We start from the raw sequence: 21,908 nt of genomic DNA on the forward strand, positions 1-21,908 counted from the left end.
TGTTTGTTTACATAGCTATACCTGAAAGTAACTCAGGCTCCTAGAGACAGACTCTCGGCGCCCGTGGAAAGACAGACAGCAGGCCAGTGCCAGATTACAGGCATCCTAGCACTAAATTCACGGCCATGATTACGGACCAGACTGATCGCAAAATAGACCCCACAATGATATACGGGCCAGTTTAGCCATGTCCAAAGAAACAGGCATTCCTGAGGACGGTTGCTAAGAGCAACGTGGTTTAAGCACCACCTTTAGACCAGATGGAAGCAGAAAAAAAAGTACTGCTAGGAATTCAGCATACGAGATTGGTAACAGCCTGGTGACTTTTTAATCATTACTCACCTTCCCCTCCATATAAAAGTGTGTGCGGGGGTGCTGATTTAAATTAAAATAGATACAAACCAAGGCGTTATTCCCAGGCAAAGGCAAGAGATTTCTGTGCCCCACAGAAATGGATGCAGCGGCTGCCACAGTTTATCGCGGACAGCACGAATGCGGGAGATTCCCTCTTCCTCCCTCCATCCGTACTGTCGGGAGGTACAGAGGATGCCACTTATATGGGGGAACAATTTTCAGCCTGTTCCTTCCTGACCGACCCCACCTGCACCTCGTCCGCGGTACCCGGGCGACCAGGAGGAGACTGATGCGGGGCTCCTATAGTAGCTCTCCCCGGACTAGCACCGAAGGACATCTCCGGCCGCAAAGATTCCTTCGGACTTGCTTTGCGAACTTTCCGTCCTTCCCTTCCTCACTGCAAAACTTCTGTAGGGAATGCAGCGGCTGGAATTGGTCCCTCGCTCGCTTGCTTAGACACACGAACACGCGCGCTTGCACAGGCAGAGCTCTTAAGGTTAGTGCCCTGGTCCGGCTGGGATAGCCTTTTAAACTGTGAACTCTCCCTATTCTTGAAATGTTCTGATCTGCTTTTTTTTTCTTTCTTTCTTTCTTTCTTCCCGAGAGAGGGAGGAACTCCTACAACTTTCCTCACATAGAAAAGCCGTGCTTTTGAAAGGTACCTCAAAAGCTCTTCCCCGAGCACCGCTCAAGACATAAATCATCTCTTCTCTAACCCTAAACGCCACTCAAGTGTCAAGCAAACAGACAGATACTTCAAGGGAAACCAGCCCAAAGGTCTCAATTCACAGCGTTACGCCAGCACGGGATCGGCTCTGGGTGGGGAGGAGGGGGATCAGCGACGGGCGGACGAAACTTAACAACTACTTGACAGATTTTTAACTGATCAAGGGCCGTATTAACGATGCTTTCCCCTACTAGGGAAACAATAAAGCAAAACAATGGAAACAATTACGAGGAAGCCACACAAGCTGCGCAGAGCCGTAGGCAACCGCGTTTGCCAGTCTTTTTTCTATTGTTATTATAATTATCATCACCATCGTGCCGTTACTACGGCTACAATGAGCAGCAGCGACAGAAAAAGAAAAAAAAAAATCACACAGCAATTCATCCCTCCGGATGCAAAATAAAGAGGGACTTAACTGCCCGACTCCGGTAGCACGTCCCAGCTCTCCCCCAGCATCCCCTTCTGAGTCAGTCTTACGTATATCACATTCAGGCTTAAACACACAAATGAAAAAGGCGTCGGGAAATCTTACCAAATCTTAATACATGTGTGGTTCCTTGAGAATATCCAATCCACAGTAAGCAAAAGAAGAGTCTAATGGTGCATCTGAAGACTGAATTAGTTACAATATGGGAAATAATCTTCATGATGTTTCTATGCACACACGCGCTGCCTTACTTCCCCCTTCTAAGCCGTCAGGTTTCCCGATAGGGTGAGAATGAGGATACGTAAACTGATGGCCCTCAGACACGATCACGGCATGGTCACAGAGAGAGCAGAGAGTCTACGCTTCCCAAACCCATTAGCAATCCCTGCATGTTCTTCATTCACTGCGCCAAGGAGCAACCTTCAACTGCAAGGAATGGTGGGACATCCATGTTAGTCGAGGGAGAATCCTTGAGAAATCCAAACACACACAATGTCCAGCCGAGTAAACCTGGGAGGCGAGAAAAGAGGAAAATCAATAAGTAATCCAGCTCGAGAAATCGCTGAGGTACCGCCACATAGCGAGCACCCGCCGTTTCACTGGCGAAGCTTTTGCCGTGCTCCCATTCTACTGCACTGCTGCACAGCTTCTGACGCGAAGCCAAGATTAAGTGAGAGAAATTGAGATAGCTCTTCTCTGCTTAAGGCTGCCTGCCAGACAGCCTTCCCAATTTCTATTATGCAACCGATCTGATCGCCCAGCTTTGTCGGAGGGAAAAAAACCCAGCTCGGTTTCATTTACATGCTTCTTATTGTTATTAGTTATTCAGTTGTTCTGAACAATAGCTATAAGGGGCGGGGGGGGGGGGGGGGGGGTGTCTGTTAGGGGGGAGAAGGGAATCGGTTGTGTGAAAATCAATTCCTGTATTTTAATAGCTGACTGGTTGGGTCGAGATCACTTAGCTTTAGAGTTGTGAAAGAGAAGGCTGACAACAAAGTCATGCAGGTTATCAGAGTAGGAGGTTCAGGTTTGGAGGAAAAAAATGATAATGATATTTTCAATCATTTACTGCTACTCATTTTAATGCATGAATTAGGATAAATGCTATGGCTTGTATACTGACTGTTCCTAGGAACTTGCTCCGGACCCAGTGATAACGGAGCACCAGGCTGCTTTTGCAAGGTAACAGGAATCGGTAGCGCTGGAACAACCTTGTTGAATGCACAGACCTGTTTCACTAAAGTTGCTTGAAATTGCAGTGTTGCTTAAAAGACAGTAACTAAGGGATTTACTAGTTTATGATTTTCACTTTATTCTGCTACTCTCTTATTTTGCAATCTGCTTTCCTTTCACTCCAGTATTATGGAAATATTGCTGTTCCTCCCTGTACTATGATCTGTGGAGTTCGTAATTTTGCTGTCCTCAGTGAGAACAACAGCATTTCCCAATTTGATAGTGGGATACCGAGTTTAAATCTGCAAATGCAGCCACAGACTTTTGTTTTTTGACCAGGTGTTCCAAAGAAGATAAACCCATTCTGTGGACTACTTTAGATCTTCCTTGGAAATGCAATTAGTTGTGTGCCTGCATCCACTGAAATACATTAAACCAGGACTGTCAGACTTTGCAATCTAAGTCAGGATTTGTTGAACCTATTTGGGCTTTCCTACAAACACTATATTTCCCATCAGGAAAATGAATTAATTTTTTTCTACATTCTGCCTACAGACATCTTTTGTCTCCTTTATCTCCCTCCTTTGCATTTCATTAACAAAGAAAATATCACTGGGAGACTTCCCCATAGATACATACCGAAGAACATAGAATAAACCTGACTTTACAGAAATAAATATAATTGATGCCAAGCTAATGAGAACACTGTGAAATCTATCAGAAGGGGTGCATGGCAGAGGTGAGTTACAGTTTATTCTTAATTAACATCTGTGTGTGGTAGACCTGAAAATAAGTAACAGCAGCGTTAGGATTATAACTTGTAGCGTTTGTGCTCTGTATCCCTAGAAGTGTTAGCAATTCACAGTAACTTTTTACCATTTTGCCTTACTGATTTCCTCTGCACACTTTTACTTAAAACACTGTAAAATGTTGATGAAAATAAATGTACGTTCTGTGAGAGGATTATTAAACATCATTGATTTTTTTTTTCCTTAAGATGGAGGCATAACTGCAGTGTCAAAAATAAGTATCATGAATGGCTAGTTCTGCAGTCTAGCAGGGAATTCAATCAGACGATTTGACTATTGGAGCACTTTAAAAAGAACACCTAGTGTTAAAAGCAAGGATATCTAGCGACTCCTTCAGTTCACTCTTAGAATATCTCCCAGTAAAAACTGCAGAGAGATGCTTTTTCTTCTATTTACTATTTCATTTATTCTTTTCTTAATCCAAGGAGAAATAAAATCAACCCACGTGAATACTGTGAAAGTTCATTGCCTTCCTCCCTGGTGCTGCTGAAATAAAGGATGTTATTTAGATACGTTTTGAACTGTGAATTCTCCGATGCAGCTTGCAGTCTAACTGGATTTTTTAAAAATTTATTTAATTTCGGTTTGGTGAGAAGTTTTGAAAATATAATATTCGTCGTCAGGTTTAGCACATTAAACAAGACATAACCTTTGGACAAAGTGACTCCTGTTTCCAGTTTGATTTTCTAATGTCTCTTGAAAAAAAAAAATACAGCTACCTGTAATCTCAGCCCAACAGAGCACCTAACTCACGGAGGCGTTTAGAACTAGAATCATAGAACAACTTGTGGTTAATTCCTGTTACTATTAAACACTCAGCAGCCCACGCTGCAGCCCCTGGTCTGACGCCTGAGGCTCACACCGGGTTTCCTTCCCCCCGCGCCAGCCCCCGCCGGCGCCGGCAGCGGCCTCAGCACCGCGGACAGCGCCCGGAGCGGCCCCGGCGGCCCCTCCAGCACCGCGGACAGCGCTCCCCGCCGCCCCCCGCTTCAGGTGTCACAGCGCCTGGGCTCCCTCACCCTTCCCAGTCATTCCACAGTGCGGAAAGGAAATTAAAATCCCTTATCGCCTTCTTTAAAGATATATATTACACCCTCTATTATGTTAGCTAGCCAGCTATTTTATGGCATTTTATGGGTTCAGAAGAAGTACAGATGTCCTCCTTATCTACTATCAGACATCGCCTAATGCTCTGTGTTAACATCCCTCCCCGCTTCTTTCAAACCTTTGCTCCCGCCTTGAAAAAAAGTAGTAGTTAATCCAGAAATATTTCCACAAGAATATGAGTCCCTTGTATAAAAAAAAAGCAAATCTTGCAGGGCATCAGATGTTTAGAACTCACTAAATATTTGGTTACTGAAGATCACTTATAGACTACATAATTGACTAAAGCTTCAGTCTTCCCCATCCTAGACTCCTTTTCTGTTATTTGGACTTTAACTCCACTTTTTCTTCATGGAAAAGAAAAAGATACTTTTGTGCATCCTCCAGACTGATTTCAACATGAAAACAGGTAAATATTCTTAGTGCCTTTCATTTTTTTTTTTTTTCACTGTGATATGTACAGTTCAAAGTCTGGAAATCTCTAATAAAATGTCATGCTAGATAAGCTGGTCTTCTGTTTTGGGATCTTGTCACCACTGTTACACAGCTCTTTTCATATTAAAGTCTGTATGAAACTGCCCTCTACACTTCAGTGATCATCAGCTGGGAAATCTACAATTCCTTAGATATATGTTTTGATTTGTTTGGTGGTAACACATCTCTAATGCACAAGGACATGTTTAATACACAGGACCCTGTTCAAGTGTGGCTGATACGAAAAATAGTAATCCAACTATAGACAGGGAAAGAAGGAGAGACAGTCTGAGGCCTTACATCTCTTCTGGGTAATAAAAACCTACTACAGTTTTAGCTGTGTGTCAAGTATAAATGGTGTACATTATGTGCACAATGTTTCATTTGGAAAGGGGAGATATGTGATTGTGATTACCTTACTATATCAGGAGCTTTTTCCATCAGATTTAATTTTTATGTGCTGTTATCATTATAAAAGTTAACCCAGTTCCAGCTAGCTGCCACCTACTGGGATGTATAGTTTTATCATATTACTTTAAAAAGGAATGGGCTTTTATTTTCAGGTCATAGCTGTGCCTCTAAGAACAGATAGTGAGGTTTTCATATCACGTAATCTACTATTTTGACCTCTCACAACGGCTGCTATAAATTTAATGTATGTATAACATATGGTCCCCCAAATGTTTCTCGGACATTTTTCAGCATATCCTTGCAAACGTTTCGGATTCACATGCCACCACAGTCCTCCTGCTGTTGCAATCTGGTGTGAGGAGAGCCACAGCTTACTGCAACACCTGACTAGCATCTCCAGATCTCTAAAATCAAGTATTGCAGCTTTGCTGACAAAGCAGTAACAGTCCTCCCTTCTAAACGTTTGCCAAAGTATTCAAATGAATGTTGATATTATCATTTAAAACACATTGCGGCCCACTGGCATTTCACTCCCACCAGCTATAAAAAAAAACCCGTAGGTCCTTCTCTGTTTGTTATTATCTCAGTCCAAATTTACAACCAAGTTTCTGCTGCGCCAATGATTAATGACATTTTAAGATGGTAATTAATTTTTAGCTAGTGGAAAGACTTGTATTCTAATTAATGAAGTGAGCATGCAATAGACTTTATTGTTCAGGCACTTCTGAGTATCACAGCAATGCACTTTCCTAGCAAGTTTTAAGCAGCAAAAACAAATGTTTTTGACATGATCTACAGACCAGTCTTTGGTCCCTTCAGCTTCCTTTGGGGTTGGGGAAGCTTGTGCAAGATTTTGGGAGGAAAATGACTATGCTTTATGCTTTTCCTGCTGTACTCCCCCAAAAGTTTCTAAGGAGAATGTGAAGAGAGGTTTCCATTACAATGTATTCATTCCTTCCCAGCGCACGCACGGCTCTTGCTATCATGCCTTCACTCCTTAAGCAGGAATGTCTTGCTTTCCAAGCCAGTGTCAGCGCCCTGGCTACTTTAGCCATGGATGCTCACCCAAAGAATGCCAATTTTGTTCAGAAATGAATGACAGGGTTGCCGATAAGCCGAAAGGGGGACTGGCTGCGCCGTACGGTTGGGGCCGGGTAGGGGCAGGAGGAGACCTTACGGAAGTAGAGGCTGCTGTCCACCTACAACTCTAGCGAAGTTAGAGCCCAGTTCTCACCTCCGCTCCCCCATGAGAGCGGGGTCACATCCTCAATGCAGCCTGTTCGGCCTCCCTGAGCCCGGCTCGGGAACAACGCTCCGGCTACCGGAGGGAGCTCCGGGCTACCGGGAGGGCACCGACCGAGGGGTATCGGGGGGCTGCGCTGCCCTGGCCTCTTGCTCCCTCTTCCCACTTTCAGCGTGGGGACAGCGGCTGCTCTGACGATGCGGAGCAGCGATGGAAGGAAGACAGGAAGCCGACAGGTCTGCTTTCCCCACAGTGAGGGACGGACTCGGGCGGCAACAGCGCTCGGGTCGGCCAGCTCAGCGCCCTGAGACAACTGGCCAAGAGCCATCGTGGTGTGCAGCTCTCGGCACAACGCGGCCACGGTACATCCCCCGCCACCCACTCCCCCCCCCCCCCAACACCCCCCCAGCCCCTCACTGGCATGCAACCCCTCCGGCAGTGGTGGCCAGCCGGAGACCCCGGGACATCCTCCTACCTTGAGTTCGGGAGGGGAATCGGGAAGGGAGAGGAAGGCGGAGGCAGGGGAGGAAGGGCGGTGGCAGGACGCCGGGGACAGCCCGGGCTGCGGTGCAGCCGGCGTCCGGGCACCACTGACGGCGGCGGCAAGCGGGGAGGGAGGGAAGGAGGGAGCGAGGGAGGAGGGAGAGAGAGAAGGAGGGAGGCAGGGAGGGAGGGAAGAAGGGAGGGATGGAGGGACGGGAGGAAGGAGGGAGATCCGCCTCCCTTCGGGAGCGCTGCACAGCGCCCTTTAAAGGAGCAGAAACCCGCTTTCTCTACGGCCGCCACTGCCGGCTCCCCACACCGCCGAATCTCGCCGGTGCCCGCCGGGCCCCGGTGGGCACAGGACTTCCCCCCACGCCGTGGCCCGAAGAGCCCGAACTCGCCAGACAGCGAGTATTCACGGCGTTAAAAGTCCAGGCTCCTAACTGGGGTTCCCCGAGCCCATTTTGTGAACGCGGAGGAAGTGGGAGCTGGATCCTGCCGCCTGTGAAACAGCTTCAGAGACCCCTGTCCGTCCCCATTTTTCCCCGTGGGTGCGGGGCTGAGTGGAGTGCTCCTATCTCAGCCTGCGGGGTTGCTAGAAAAGCTTCGGCTGCTTCTCGGCTTGTTCTCATGCTGAAAACCGCCTGCTCCCGCTCCTTCCTTCAACTAGCGGGTACTAAGCCCGGGCACTTCCCCGGGCTGGAAAAGGATCCAGGGAGTGGGCGACCACATCTGCCTCAACCACCCTCTCCCGCCCCCGACTCTCTCCTGATCGTCAACGCTGCGGGAGGGGGGCCTCTGGTAAAAGGACCGAGGCCTCCCTGATGAATTGGGGTGGGAAATGTGTCGTCCGCCCCGCCTCGCGGGAGTGCCAATTATTTCCTCCCTCGCCCAGCCGCACTCGCCCCCGCAGCGCCACAGGCGTCACTTTGCCTCTTCTGAGCTTCTCCCGATTCTGTTTCGTGACTCGGACATGCCTCGAAGAGCTGCAGGATTTCCCCTGCGCCTCTCCCTCCACAGTGCAGCTTTCTCGAGGTCTGACCTCCAGGCAGATGTGATGAGCAATTTGACAGGAAAATCCCTGTCTCCTCGCCTTTCCCTCACGGAAAATTCCCGTTCCCGGATCCGCCGGGGGAGCGCAGCCCGTACCCTACAAAGGATGCTCTGGCATTGTCCCGCTTCATCTACCCAAGCGACCAACCAGTTATCAGAGGCGGGAGGGGAGGACTCAAAAAGCGTCCAAGAGATGGGGCTGGAGCGGGTGGGGGTGGGTGACTGAAAAGCTCCTATAATTAAATAAACAGCAGAGTTGTTGTGCGAAGTAAATAAATAGTCAATGATCCCATTGTGGAGCCGAGCGCAGGCGGCACAGATTGCGGCGGGCTCGCAGCGATTGGGCTCCGGCCGCTGTGACTTGCAGCTTAATCGGTCCCACAGCACATCCCTTAATTACTTGCAGCACACTTCCATGGCCGACAAAAAACTCATTAGTCAGTTCATTTGCCTGAAGCGGTAATGGAGATAACTCTCGTTAAAAGCAAACGCACTGCTAAAGCAAAGCGCTTCATGCCACCCTGGGAGGTGAAGGGAGCTGGGCAGGAGGTTGCTTCTCCAGAACTCCAGGACTAAGCGGGCCGCGGGTGGAAAACTGAGCGGAACAACGTCGTGAAAAGCTGAGCTCTGTAAGATCCTACAGGAGGGAAAGGAGTGGCAGGGATCGCCACGGGAGTAACCAAGTCACCTCTAGGATCCATGGGGAGGGAGAGGCAGGTTAACTCTGCAAGACCAGCCAGAGGATGGGAAGTATATGAGGTTGGATAAGCAAACGTTTGTGCAAGCATTCCGTCCCCATTTTTATTTTTTTTTTTTTTAATCGCTGACTGCTTTTACATTGTTACTTAGTATCCGGAGTTTTCTGACCAGAGAACAAGTCAAACATAAAAAAGACATGAGTCAAAGGCGCCACTCTAAGATGACAGAAAGGAAGGCAGGGGAAGAAAAGGGGTATGGTTCTAACATTGCAGATGGATTGTGTAATACCCTCATGTAGTCACTTCAACTAAACTACATTGATGTAGAGCCTTTTCCCTTGTTGCCTGGGTTACATTTCTGTCCAGACGTGAAATTCTCAATGCTTTCCTCAGCCAACAACAGTTTACAAAGAATTAGGTCCTCTCTGACAAGAAAGAGGTTTCCAGTGCTACCAATGCTTATCCTTACCTATTGTTTCCTATTCAGGGTATTTAGGGACTTTGTATATGTTTCATTAGTACTCAAATGAAGAATATTGGAGCAGGAATGTTGGATCAACAAGCCTAAGATCACACTGCAAGTCAGGGACATAATGGGAAGACAGTCTGTGATCGTAATTTCTCAAGTGTTGAGTACTGCAAAACTTCATTTCAATACTGACAGAACTTCTTATGTTTCTTCCCAGTTATTCTGAAGGAACTTTGCACTTTATCAGTATTGACCACTAGAAAGAAAAAGGAAAGCACATACCCAGTTTGTCAGCATTCAAAATGAGATGTACCAGAGAATTTGCTACACAAGGTCTGGGACTGTAACAAAAAAACCCCAAAACAATAACAAACAACTAAAAACAAAACAAAACAAAAAAAAACAAACAAAAAAACCAAAAAACCAAACAATAAACAACCTCCCCAAACTTCTTTACTTGCTTGCTTCTTTTTTATTCTTGACTATTTTGATTGCAATTTATAAATTTATCAGATAAGAATATACATGTCATCTTTACACCAGCCATTTAAAACAATTTTTATAAATGCCAATAAGTATTTAACCCCTTTAGAAGTAAACACATTGGCAAAGATCTTTGCAAGAATGGTTTTCCCAGCATTGTTTTTAAACATTTTAAATGAAATTATCTATGTTTATTACATTCCCATTATGCGCATTAACACCTCAAAGTTAGGAGTAACATAAACCTGTAGTCCAATTCCTTTAAGCCTTCCAAAATGAAATTACTAAAGGATGACAGAGTCATCCTTTCCCCACAGAAATCTATCACTAGTACCTCATAACTCTGAATATTTAATATTTATTTTCTTTCCTGCTTTGTCTTTCAATTTAGGTCAGCTATGATACCATAAACACTGACAGAATTTAAAGTCTTTCAAAAGAGTTTCCATCAAATATTTTTTATAATACCAGATCTACAGAGACCCCAAACCAACCAAAATAACAATCTTTTAGGGATTCTGGATGCTGTGGTTTAACAGTCCTAAACAGATTCTGTCCAATTTAATGACCCAAATCTGAGTACTGACATTTGTTCAAGATGAGTAGTTCACAGCTTGTGCCCTGCCACAGAAAACACTCAAGCAAACCTTTGGGACTTCAGATTGCAGACAACTGAGGTTTTTGTTCTTTCTGCCAGCCATTGTTTTATTTTTTTTATCCTCTTGCAGTTGTGAACAATACTCTGGTCTTCCAGGAAATCTGTCTCCTACTGCTATGACATAATGATTTTTGGTACAGATCAAAGGCAAAGAAACAATTATTGCTGATATTTTGTCCAAGGAAAATCCTCCCAAATACTGTCTTTTCACAGCTTTTAGTGATGACCTTGTATACTCATATTCTTGGTCAAACTGTCTGCATGTATCAAGCCATGTCCCTTCAAACAGAAGAATGAGTCAAAACAGGATGGAATAAAAACAAAAAATCTGTCTAAAAGAAACAAAACCCTTTTCTTGTGTTATCCACTTGAGGGAGACAATGAGCCATAGGTTATATCCATATGTCAGTTTGACGGATCACATATAAAATTTATGAGGAATTTGGACCCATTGTGTGTTATTGTTAATTTTAAAGATACTTACTTGTGTGACATAACAGGCATGATGTTTCTCATAGTGCTGCATCAATCTGTACCTCAGACAGTTTTCTTCTCTTTCCTTCTTGCCTAGCAAGATGGGATCATCCAATGACTTTCACTGATAGTAATGTCCAGACTCTTTCAAGGTGATATTCCATAACTCTAGAATTATTATCTCAGATTTGGACTACCTTGCCTGATTCAAGACTTACATTTGATTAATTTTATGATTTAAGAGATATACCAAAGTGTAGTACATAACTAAGAGGGCTAAAATAGACACTACGAGAAGCCATAAAAGGATAAAGCTTAACCTGTGTCTGAATGCCTTTGGACACGCATACATGGCTAGGAAGTTTTATTTCATTTGGCACCAGTCGTGATGCAATATTCTCCAATAGACTGCCATATTTTGAAGTCCTCTCAGGATGACTTAGCTGCTGTTATTGTTAGCAAATAGTCAGATGTTTGCCTTGAACAGCCTTATGGCAATTGACAATCACCACCCTTCTTACCTACAGAGCACATAAAATGAGTTTTTATTTCTCTCTCTAAAAGTATCTTCTCAACGACTGAATAAATATTATGCAGGAAGCTAAATGTCACTCCTTTCTTGAAGAAGGCCAAGAAGGAGGACACAGGAAGCTCTAGACCAGTCAGTTTCATCTCAGTTCCTGCAAAAGTGATAGAGCAACTAATCCCGAAAACTGTTTCCATGCACATTAAGGACAATAAAATCATTAGGAAGAGTCAGCATAGTTTCATCTGGGGAAAGTCATGTTTGACCAAATTGTTAAACTTTTAAAATTAGGTGACCAGCTTGGTGGATGACAGGAGAGCCGTGGATGTTGCCTACTGCACTGTTTCAATAAGATTCTCATAAAGCAGTTGTTGATGTATGGGCCAGATGAGCAGAAGGTGAGGTGGGTGAAAACTGTCTGAATGGCCAGGCCCAGAGGATAATGATCAGCAGCATGAAGTCTAGTGGGAAGCCAGTAAATATCAATGTATACCAGGGGTCATTACTCCATCCATTTAATTCTATACCTTCATTAATGATGTGGATGAAGGGTGGAGTGCACCTTCAGCCAGTTTGCCAATGACACCAAACTGAGAGGAACAGCTGATACACCAGAGCTGCCTTCCAGAAGGATGTTGACAAGCAGGAGGAGTGGCCTGACAAGAATCACATGAAGTTCAACAAAGGCAAGTGCAGGGTCCAGCACCTGGGAAAGAATAACCCTCCAATTTTCAGTTTCTTAGCTGTAACACTGCTTGGCAGGAAAGGTCCCAGGGTCCTGGTGAACACTTAGTTAAACTTGAGCTAGCAGTGTACCACTGTGGAAAAGGCTGATGGTATCCTGGGCTGGATTAAGAGAAGTGTTGCTAGCATCTTGAGGGAGGTGATTCTTACCCTTCAGTTAGCACTGGTGAGAGTACACCTAAAGTAATGTATCCAGTTCTGGGCTCCTGAGTGCAAGAGACACAGGGACAAACTGGAAACCATCCAATAAAAGGAGATGATTAAGAGACTGAAGGATCTTCCACATGAAGAAAGGCTGAGAAATCTGGAACAGGTTAGCCTGGAGAAGAGATGTCACAGGGAGGAAGTTATAATTGTATGTAAACATCTGAAGGAAGCGTGCAAAGAAGGAGCCAAGCTCTGTTCAGTGATGACCAGTGACAGGATCAGAGACAAAAGGCACAAACTGAAACACAAGGTGTTCACTCCAAACATCAGCAAACACTTTTTTACTATGGGCATAACAAAGCATGAGCACAGGTTGTCCAGTGAGTGAATGGAGTCTCCCCCCTGGAAGGTATCCACCTCTCTGGACACAGTCCCAGGCAAACAGCTGTAGGTGGCCTTGCTTGATTAGGGAGAGGGTTAGGCTAGAAGACCTGCCGAGGTTCCTTCCAGTCTCAACCATTCTTGTCAATTTTCTTGTGTCTCCCCCAATCCACTCTATTCTGCATGATTTTTAAGTATCTCAAAACTGCTTTTGTCAGTGTTTCTAACTGGTGCATGTCACTGCATTACAGAGAGCAGAATTGTATATAGTACAGAAAATACTACAAGAAAATTAGTGGGTGGAAGGAAGGACTATTATTATTACTGTTTTCAGGTTCCCATCTTGTTCAGAAATCCCAATATGATCTTTGACTCCTTTGCAATGGCATGATATTGTAGTTTCATATTTGCTGTGTAACAATAAAATCTGTCCTTTTCTGCTTAACTACCCCTGATTAGTTGCTCCCTCACTTGCACTTGCTGAACTATTTATTTATTCCCAAGTGTAGGAACTTGTGCTTGTATAATATCATTCTTTTTTTTTTCCAGAACACTACTACAATTTATTGAGACATTCTAAATTCTGGGCCTAACCAGAAACATTTCTTCAGTTGCTCCTATTTAGCTTTGATCAAACATTTAAATGAGGTGCCCAAGTCATTAATATTTGCAATAGTAAATATGAAATAGAAACAGAGCAGGTCATAAAGAATTCTAGAGAAGTATTTTTTTCTTCTCTCCTTGAGGTCCAACAGCATATCAATAAAACTGCTTTGCACCAACCTCTACATTCCATTTTGCTTATGCAAGTGTCATGTCTTGTTCAGGTTTATTCTTAGAAACTCTAGAGTCTTGTTTATGAATACTAATATATTTTATCAAGTGTCTTATCCTTGTGCTTTGTTCTTTGAGCCCAGTAGAATTTCCCCTCACTCACCCTTAAAAAATTATAAATAGGAATATGTATTTATCAATTTAATGAATTTGTGTGTCTGTCTAGCTTTTTACAAATCCAATGCTAATTTAGATGAATGGAAGAAAAATATTAATAGATGAACCAATAAAGCCCTCTGGTTATAAATGAAGCTTTGAAAAAGAAATAAAAGTGAAACCTAAGTGGAGCAAATTGCATGACCGGGACCTAGTTTTGCATCTAAACTTAGAAGCAGTCATATTGGGTACAAAATTACATAATGGGTACAAAATAATGTAAGGAACCCCAACCAAATCTATACAAGACACAAACAAAACAACACAAAACCACCACCCGTTAATTTTTACAAGATCAATACTTAAACATCTATGAGGAAAATCCCTGGTTTATGTCTTAAACAAGAACTGGACACATCACCTGATAATAGAACTTTAAACATACCTATGGATGATAATAAAAAAAAACCTTTAATTTAATTAATGGGGAGTGGAATTTTTTCTAGCATGAGATAATGCCCAAAAGATAGGCTGCCTTGAACTGTAAATATGGAAGAGGGCATTCTAATAATGAGAAGAAACTTCAATTTAACTTTGCACCCAAATTTTTACTCAAATAAGATTTAAACTTCAGCAATAAGAATTAAATGGATCTATCATCATTGTGCTTTTTTAATGTCTCAGTCTATATCACATAAACAATATTTATCATGCATCAGTGAGCTGCAACAGTTTTTGTACAGCTGTACTGTTACACTGCCGGTACATTGGCAATTATGCCCAAACTCTCTATACATGGGGAACTTTGTGTTTGTTGATCACATCTACAATATTAAAAGATAACTGATTTCTGAGTGTCTGACTGATTTATTCACTGTGAATTTAGAGAAATAATTTTCAAGGAGACATATCATAGCAAGGGACTTAGGTAACAGGTTGTTCAAAATGCCTAATCTTAAAGTGATAATATAAACAGGATTCATAGGTGATATTTTTGTGGTTAATATACAGCTGAGAATAGACTTTCATCCTCAAATATGTAGCCATTTAAAACAAGTAATTATTATATAGTCTGATGAATTATAATTAATCCTATTTATTTTCCTGGGGTTTAGAAACTGACACAAATCCACTGTCAAGATTCAGATATATGGCACTATATACCCCATATTAGTTGTGGTGACAGCCACACAGTAGCTAGCTGTCAGTACCAGCTGCTCATTAGGACAACTGGTAAAGTGTGCTCCATTGACTTCAGACTCAGAACAGAAGAATTAAAGTGTACTAGTGTGTAGAAAATTACAATATCTGTGCTGCGTCTAAATCTCTTTGAGGTTTTGGAAAGTGAATTTCACCCAAAGCAAGCCTACGCTTCTAATCTACCTTGAAATTGTTTTAGTTAGACTATATAAAGTATATTTGGTCCATTTCAGAGGAGGAAAGGAAATTGCTCCACTATTCAAACCTAAGCAGTTTATCAGATATGGAAAGTCATTTCTAGTACGTGAAAATACCCCCTGGGGCACATTCCTCTACAATATGCATCTTAAGTAGATAGGAAGTCACATACCATGGCATTATATTATAAAATAGAATAATGACCTACTTTAGCAATGATAACCAAAATTGAAGTAATGGGGCCACAAAAATATGTAAAAATAAACACCTTTATTAAGTATTTCTAGCTCTTTTTTATAGAATCACAAAATTGTTTAGGTTCTAAAAGGCTTGTAAGATCAAGTCCAACCATTAACCTATGACAGCCATGCTCACGACAAAAACATGCACCACATCTACATGCCTTTTGAACACTTTTAGGGATGGCAATTCCACCACTTCTATGGGTAGTCTGTTCCAATGCCTGAACACCTCATCAGTGAAGAATTTTTTCCCAGTATCTAATTAAACTTCCCCTAGTACAACTTGAGGCCATTTCCTCTTGTCCTGTCATTTGTTACCTGGGAAGAGCAACTGGCATCCCCCTCACTACAACCTCCTGTCAGGTAGAGATCAATAAGGTCTCCCCTTGAGCCTCCTTTTGCCCAGGCTAAATGACCCCAGCTTCTTCAACTACTCCTCTTGAGACTTGTGCTCCAGAACCTCCACATCAACTCCCTTGCCCTTCTCTAGACCAGCTCTGGCACCTCAATGTCATTCTTGTTGTAAGGGGCCCAAAACTGAACACAGGTTTCAAGGGGCAGCCACACCAGTGCTTAGTACAGGTGGCCAATCACTGTCCCGCTCCTGCTGGCCACACTATCTCCTATACAAGCCAGGATGCCATTGGCCTTCTTGGCCATCTAGGCATACTGTTGCTTGTCAGTCATCCGACTGTCAAACAACACCTCCAGGTTCTTTTCCTCTGGGTCACTTTCCAGCCAAGACTTTCTCTGCCCCAAGTCTTTACCCCTACATGGTGTTGTTGTGACTGAAATGCAGAATCTGGCACTTCTTGTTGAACCTCATACAGTTGGCCTCAACCCATTGATCCAGCCTTCTTAGCATCTGTCAGATCAACTTAGTGTCATCTGAAAACTTACTAAGGGTGCTCTCAATCCTCTCATCCTCATCATTGATAAAGACATTAAACAGGACTGGCACCAATGGTGACCTTTGTGGAACATCACTTGTAACTGTCCCTCAGCTGGATTTAACTTCATTCACCACCATGCTCTGAGCCAGCCATTGAGACAGCTTTTACCCAATGAAGAATGCATCTGTCTACATCATGAGCAGTCATTTTCTCCAGGAGAACAGTGTGAGAAACCATACCAAAATTCATGACCTTTCCTGATCCTTAAGCTTGTCACCTTGTTGGAGAAGGAAATCAAGTTAGTCAGGCAGGATCTGCCTTTCCTAAACCAATGCTGGCTGGCCCAGACCTCTTGATTGTCCTGCTTGTGTCTCATGATGGCCCTCAAAATTATCTGCTCCATGATTTTCCTTGGCACCAAGGTAAGATTGACAGGCCTGTAGTTCCCTGAATCTTCCTTCTGACTCTTCTTGAACATGGTCACCACATTTGTTAACTTCTAATCAACTGGGACATCCCTGGTCAGCCAGGACTTCTGGTAAGTGATGGAGTATCTTGGTGAGCTCTTCCACAAGTTCCGTCAGTACCCTCAAGTGGATGACATCTGGCTCCATGGATTTGTGCATGTTTAAGTGGCACAGCAGGTTACTAACCATTTCATTCTGGTATTCATTCTTCTCCTCATCAGTAACTTCCAGCCCAGGGGACTGGGTACTCAGGGAGCAACTCGTTACTCTGTTAAAGACTGAGACAAAAAAAGAATCCTTATCCTTTTCCCCTCTGCATTCAGGAAAGGATGGAGATTCTTGTTATCCCTCTTTCTGCTAATGATGTACTTGAAAAAAAATGTTTTTGTTGTCTTTTACAGTAGTAGACAGATTAGGCTCTAGATGGGCTTTGGCCCTTCTAATTTTCCTCCTGCATAACCTCACAACACTCTTGTAGTTCTCCTGAGTGATCTGCCCCTTTCTCCAAAAGTATTACAATTTTTTTCCCTGACTACCAGCCAAAGCTCTCTGTTCAGCCAGGCTGATCTTCTTCTTCACAAACTTATCATTTGGCCCATGTGGATGGCCTGCTTCTGTTTCTCTAGGATTTCCTTCTTAAAGCCTATCCAGTCTTCCTGTACTCCTTTGTCCTTCAGATCTGCCTTCCAAGGAACTCTTACAACCAGTCTTCTAAAGAGGCCAAAGTCTGCCCTCCAAAGGTCAAGATAACAGTTCTTGACCTGTTTATTTCTTGAAGTATCAGAAACTTCATAATTTGTGATTGCTACACCCAAGACAATCTCTGTCACATCAGACACCAGTCCTTCTCTCTTCACAAATAGCAGGTCCAGTGGGGCATCTCCCATGGTTGGCTCACTCATCCAATACCTTTTTTACATTCTAAGCATTTTTTAGAACCTTGTGCTCCTTAATGTCTTTGTTAACATTCATTTGCTGGGAACAAAAGTCTTAGCTTCTGGGAGAACAGCTTAGAGCATTGAAGAGTAGTCATCATAATTTGAATATTTAGCCAAATTTGAATATTTAGTTAAATACCTTGTCAAATTAGGATCTGACTTAGAGAAGCCATTTCATGCAGTGCAAAGACTCCCTTCTCTAGGAAGCATGATAATACCTATATGCAAGCTAAGAAATTAAGATCACACTTCAGAGATGAGAACTGCTCAATGCTTCAGGCTTGGACAGCCACAAAAATAATCTTTACAGCTTAATTACAAGATCTGGTTGAAATACATTGTTCAGGAAAATCTCCTAGAAGTGAAAGGGACAATGAAGGACTTCTTTCTCATTATTTGAGATTGCTGAAATCAGAATTTTGAAGTCACTGACAGAAAAAAAAAAGATGCTTGCACATATTATTCTGAGGGAAAGTTCAGGACAAGCAGGAGAGCGTGTAACCAGTGCTGTAAATAGCAGAACCTGGACCTGAAACTGAAAATCAGGAAGGATAAGAGAAATGAAAAAGCCGTTCTAGAATTGACAGTTCACTAGTTGGGAGGAAGGGAGGAACTTAAGAACAGTATTAGAAGGGAAATAAAATATTCTAAACTTACTGAAATTACTTGAAATCTATGACGACACTGGAAGCTGTTGGGACAGCTGCCAGAAGTGAAACTTTTCTGAAAATATTAAGACCCACACAAGCTATCCTTGGACAATTTTGGGGAGTTTGGTTTGGAGAGTTTGGATGCAGAACATCTCTATGAAAGCATTTTAAACTTTCATCCTGCAATCTGTAGAATTAACGTTTTACCCCTAAATTGACGTATTTCTAAGTCTATAAATGATGAGCAGTGACATCTTGAAAATACAGAGGATCAGACTTAACAGTCCCGTAAGTCAAATGTCCTGTCTAAAGAGAAGCTGAGAAATCTTCCAACTTCCTAGTTTTCCTACCAAAAAACCCAAGAAACTAAAAACAAACCAAAAAAACCCAAACAAACAAAAAAACCACAAAAACCCCCAACAAAAACAACAACAACAACAAAAAAACTAGTGTCCCTCCACCTTAAATGTTTATATTTTTTTCTCCTAATAGGTAACAGGCATTACTCTAGTGTCTTTTTATACAAAAGAGCAGAGATACATATCCTTTTCTAAAGACAGCATTCCCTTTTAGAAGTCCTTCAGGAAGAATATCTAAATCAAATGCAAATGCTTATCTTAACAGGATGAATTTATAATGAACAGTAAGGAGGAGGAGACAGCATATCATATCAAGACTTAATTTGAAGTCAAACGCTTAGCTGGTTTTGTTCCTTCTTTCAGACTTGACATAAATCCAAGCAGGGAGAACTAGCATTAATGATGCTCTCATCTTTCATGTTTTATTAACAAGTCTTTTACAACTGGAAAATAAACAACGACAAAAAAAGGGGACAGGGAAAATTCTAAAAATCACTGAAGGGGGAATTGAGACAAAGCACAAAAAAACCCAAAATCAAGTGAAAGCTAGCTCTTACTTACAATAATTTCTTATACATGTCACTGCAATTTAAATAGCTCAAACATATACGAGCAAATGCAGTAAATCTGAGTTTTCCACTTTTAACCAGAGATGGGAACATTTGCACAAATGACAAGAATATTTTCATGTAAATCCCTACATTTTACAGTAGATAGCACTGTAAGTCAGATGATTAAATAAAGTTCAGAACTTTGAACTGCAAGTTTTACCACAGGTCCCACAGGCAAAAGAATGGCAGCAATAATTTCTTATGGGTTTCTCTGTGGCAGGTAAAAGGTGTCTTTGAACAGTCTAAGCAGTTGGTTTATAACACCCAAAGGAGCAGAACAAACTTTGATTGAATAATTTAGATGATATTTGAAACCCACATATCTCTAACTAATATAAGGACCTGCCCTGTCTCTTAGAAAAAAAAAAACAAAACAATAAAACAAATTACATTGGTGTTATTTACACTTTGTAACAAACCTTGAAGGCAGTATTATCTGTTTCATTGTTAACTGCCAGTTTGGGAAATCGGTATTTTAAAATTTAATTACTTTTCCCCTAACTTTTTACTTTAGGAAAACCATAAATAGACGTCTACAAGAAAATAAGAATTTAAAGTATTTCCAGTTGTAGCCATTCAGAACCTAAAAATACTTTTAAGCCTCTAAATGCAACTGAATGCTAATATCCTCCCTCATACACCTGGCTCAGTTGTAAAACACCTACCGGGGAAGGTATCATTCATCCCTTTTGATGGGCCATAACTGGCTCAGGTGTGAAAATTCCCTCCAGGGAAGTACTGGGACATTCACACACAGGCTTGAGGGTATTCATCCCTTCTTACTAATTCAATCACACTGATGTGAGAAGCAGCTTCATGACTTAGAAGGTGTGCTAAAACATCAAATGCTCTCGAAGTGCCCCCAGACTAATTTCTAGGGATTTCTATCAGAGGATTGTGGTAGCTCCATGCAATCAAAAAATCAGAAAAATAGTAGCAATGATACAGCAGTAGTCTTCCCAAAGTGAAAAAGATGGTAAAATGTAGGTATAGAAGAAGAAGTAGCATGCTCGCAATGACTGGTCCCTGATAAGTCACAGTTGTACTAATTACCAAAGAAGAGGAACTGCCTTGCCCTTAATGGGTCGCAGCTGTGACTAATAAAGATAAGTGTGACAAAAGGAGTGTGGCTGGCTGGTTAGGGGGATATTGGAGAAAGGGGACCTTAAGGAGGTGAGGGAGTCCCGAGGAAGAAGGAACAATCTAGAGCGATACAAGAAGACTGAAACAAGGAAGAGAGCTTCTGCAGTAAAAGATCTGCTGTGAGGTTGGTCTGGGTCTGATGGAGTCAGAGCCTGCAGTCATAGCTGAGCTGGGTGAAACCTGTGTTCAGAGTCTGCAAACCAACACTTGCAGTCATAGTCCAGCGGGAAATAGTCAGCAGTCAGTTTGCAGTTGGACCCTACAGTAGGAGCTTGCTGTAGCAGAGTCAGGATGCTTAATCCATAAAGAAGAATAAACTGGGATCCTTTTCATGTTGTTAAACATAAGTCTGTGTCTTGGTTCATTTTTACCCCTAATGAGAGGTCTGCTATAACAGTAAAAGTCTTGATTGATGTTATTCATGATCCCTCTTTGGACTCTGAAACTCCCTCAAAATACTTATCTTAGTTATTAAAGGAAACGGGTTTTTATCATGTGCATAATCATTAAACTAGAAGAATTTGGTCTTGTTCTTCACTTAATCAGAGCATTATAACCCAGAATTTGCAAGCAGATAATTTCAATCAGTATAATTTAACTGTCTTCACTTTGGCATAGAGACATGGTGTTATTTCCACCTCATTGGCCAAAATTCCATGAACTTAGGAAGCAAAAGCTGAATTTATTTTGCAAATTTTTTTTACAGATTGCTTTTCTCTTACTTTTCCTGTCCCACATTTGATTGTTCAGGTGTGTCCCCCTTTCTGTAAGTATGTATTTGGCACTTAATATCTCACTCCTTGGCTTTTAAATGCTAAAGATGCTGATTGTGAATAAATTTTCCTAAGGGAAAAGGAACAAATCCACTCTAAACTAATTCGATGTCTTCTTTTAAATTTATCCCTAAATCTCATGAGTTAAATATTAGTCCAGAAAGAGTTTGATTAAATGGAGGTTTTTCTCTTATTCTGTGAGATAGTAATAAGGAAGAAATAAGTAATAAATTTTGTTAACACATCTGGGGCTGGGTCATCACCAAAGATAGATGAACAAAAGTTGCCAATTTTCCATAATGATAGTTGTGAAACTTAGATGTGTTTGTTTGAAAATAAATGCTATCTAGAAATGAAGAGATTTCACTGACAGGCCCAATGCAGCTGAGAGTTTGGGGGAAATATTTTTCATTAAATGTATTAATATTTTAAAAATGTGCACCCACTTTTTTCCTGATTTGCATTCCTGTTGAGATTCTAATATTCAATATGCTCGATGACTCTTCAGCCTCTTTGAGACTAGGGGAGAGAATAAATGTTAGGGATTTGAAACAAGGAAAAATTCCTTACATCAATGATCATAGAATCATTTAGGTTTGAAAAGACCTGTAAGATCATTGAGTCTAACCATTAACTCAGCACTGCCAAGTCCTCCACTAAACCATG

At 42.2% G+C, this 21,908-nt stretch overlaps 1 protein-coding gene across 5 annotated transcripts in view; it reads right to left on the reverse strand.

Annotated features, from left to right (window-relative positions):
• Positions 1 to 7,444, reverse strand: part of GRIK2 (glutamate ionotropic receptor kainate type subunit 2) — a 358,831-nt gene extending 351,387 nt beyond the window's left edge. For 2 of the 5 annotated variants that reach the window (XM_088161972.1, XM_088161973.1), the window contains exons 1-2: positions 7,198 to 7,363; positions 1,614 to 2,018 (exon numbers count right to left, since the gene is read on the reverse strand). In XM_088161972.1, coding sequence (XP_088018098.1) covers positions 1,614 to 1,728 — 115 coding nt within the window. In that variant the 5' untranslated portion in view covers positions 1,729 to 2,018; positions 7,198 to 7,363. Of the gene's footprint in view, positions 1 to 1,613; positions 2,234 to 7,197 lie in introns of those variants that run through there. The other 3 variants (XM_088161975.1, XM_014880418.2, XM_088161974.1) reach the window with 3 other exon arrangements.
• Positions 7,445 to 21,908: the final 14,464 nt, after the last annotated feature.

This window comes from Sturnus vulgaris, chromosome 3 (assembly GCF_052056855.1).
Source record: "Sturnus vulgaris isolate bStuVul1 chromosome 3, bStuVul1.hap1, whole genome shotgun sequence".
Taxonomy (NCBI): domain Eukaryota; kingdom Metazoa; phylum Chordata; class Aves; order Passeriformes; family Sturnidae; genus Sturnus; species Sturnus vulgaris.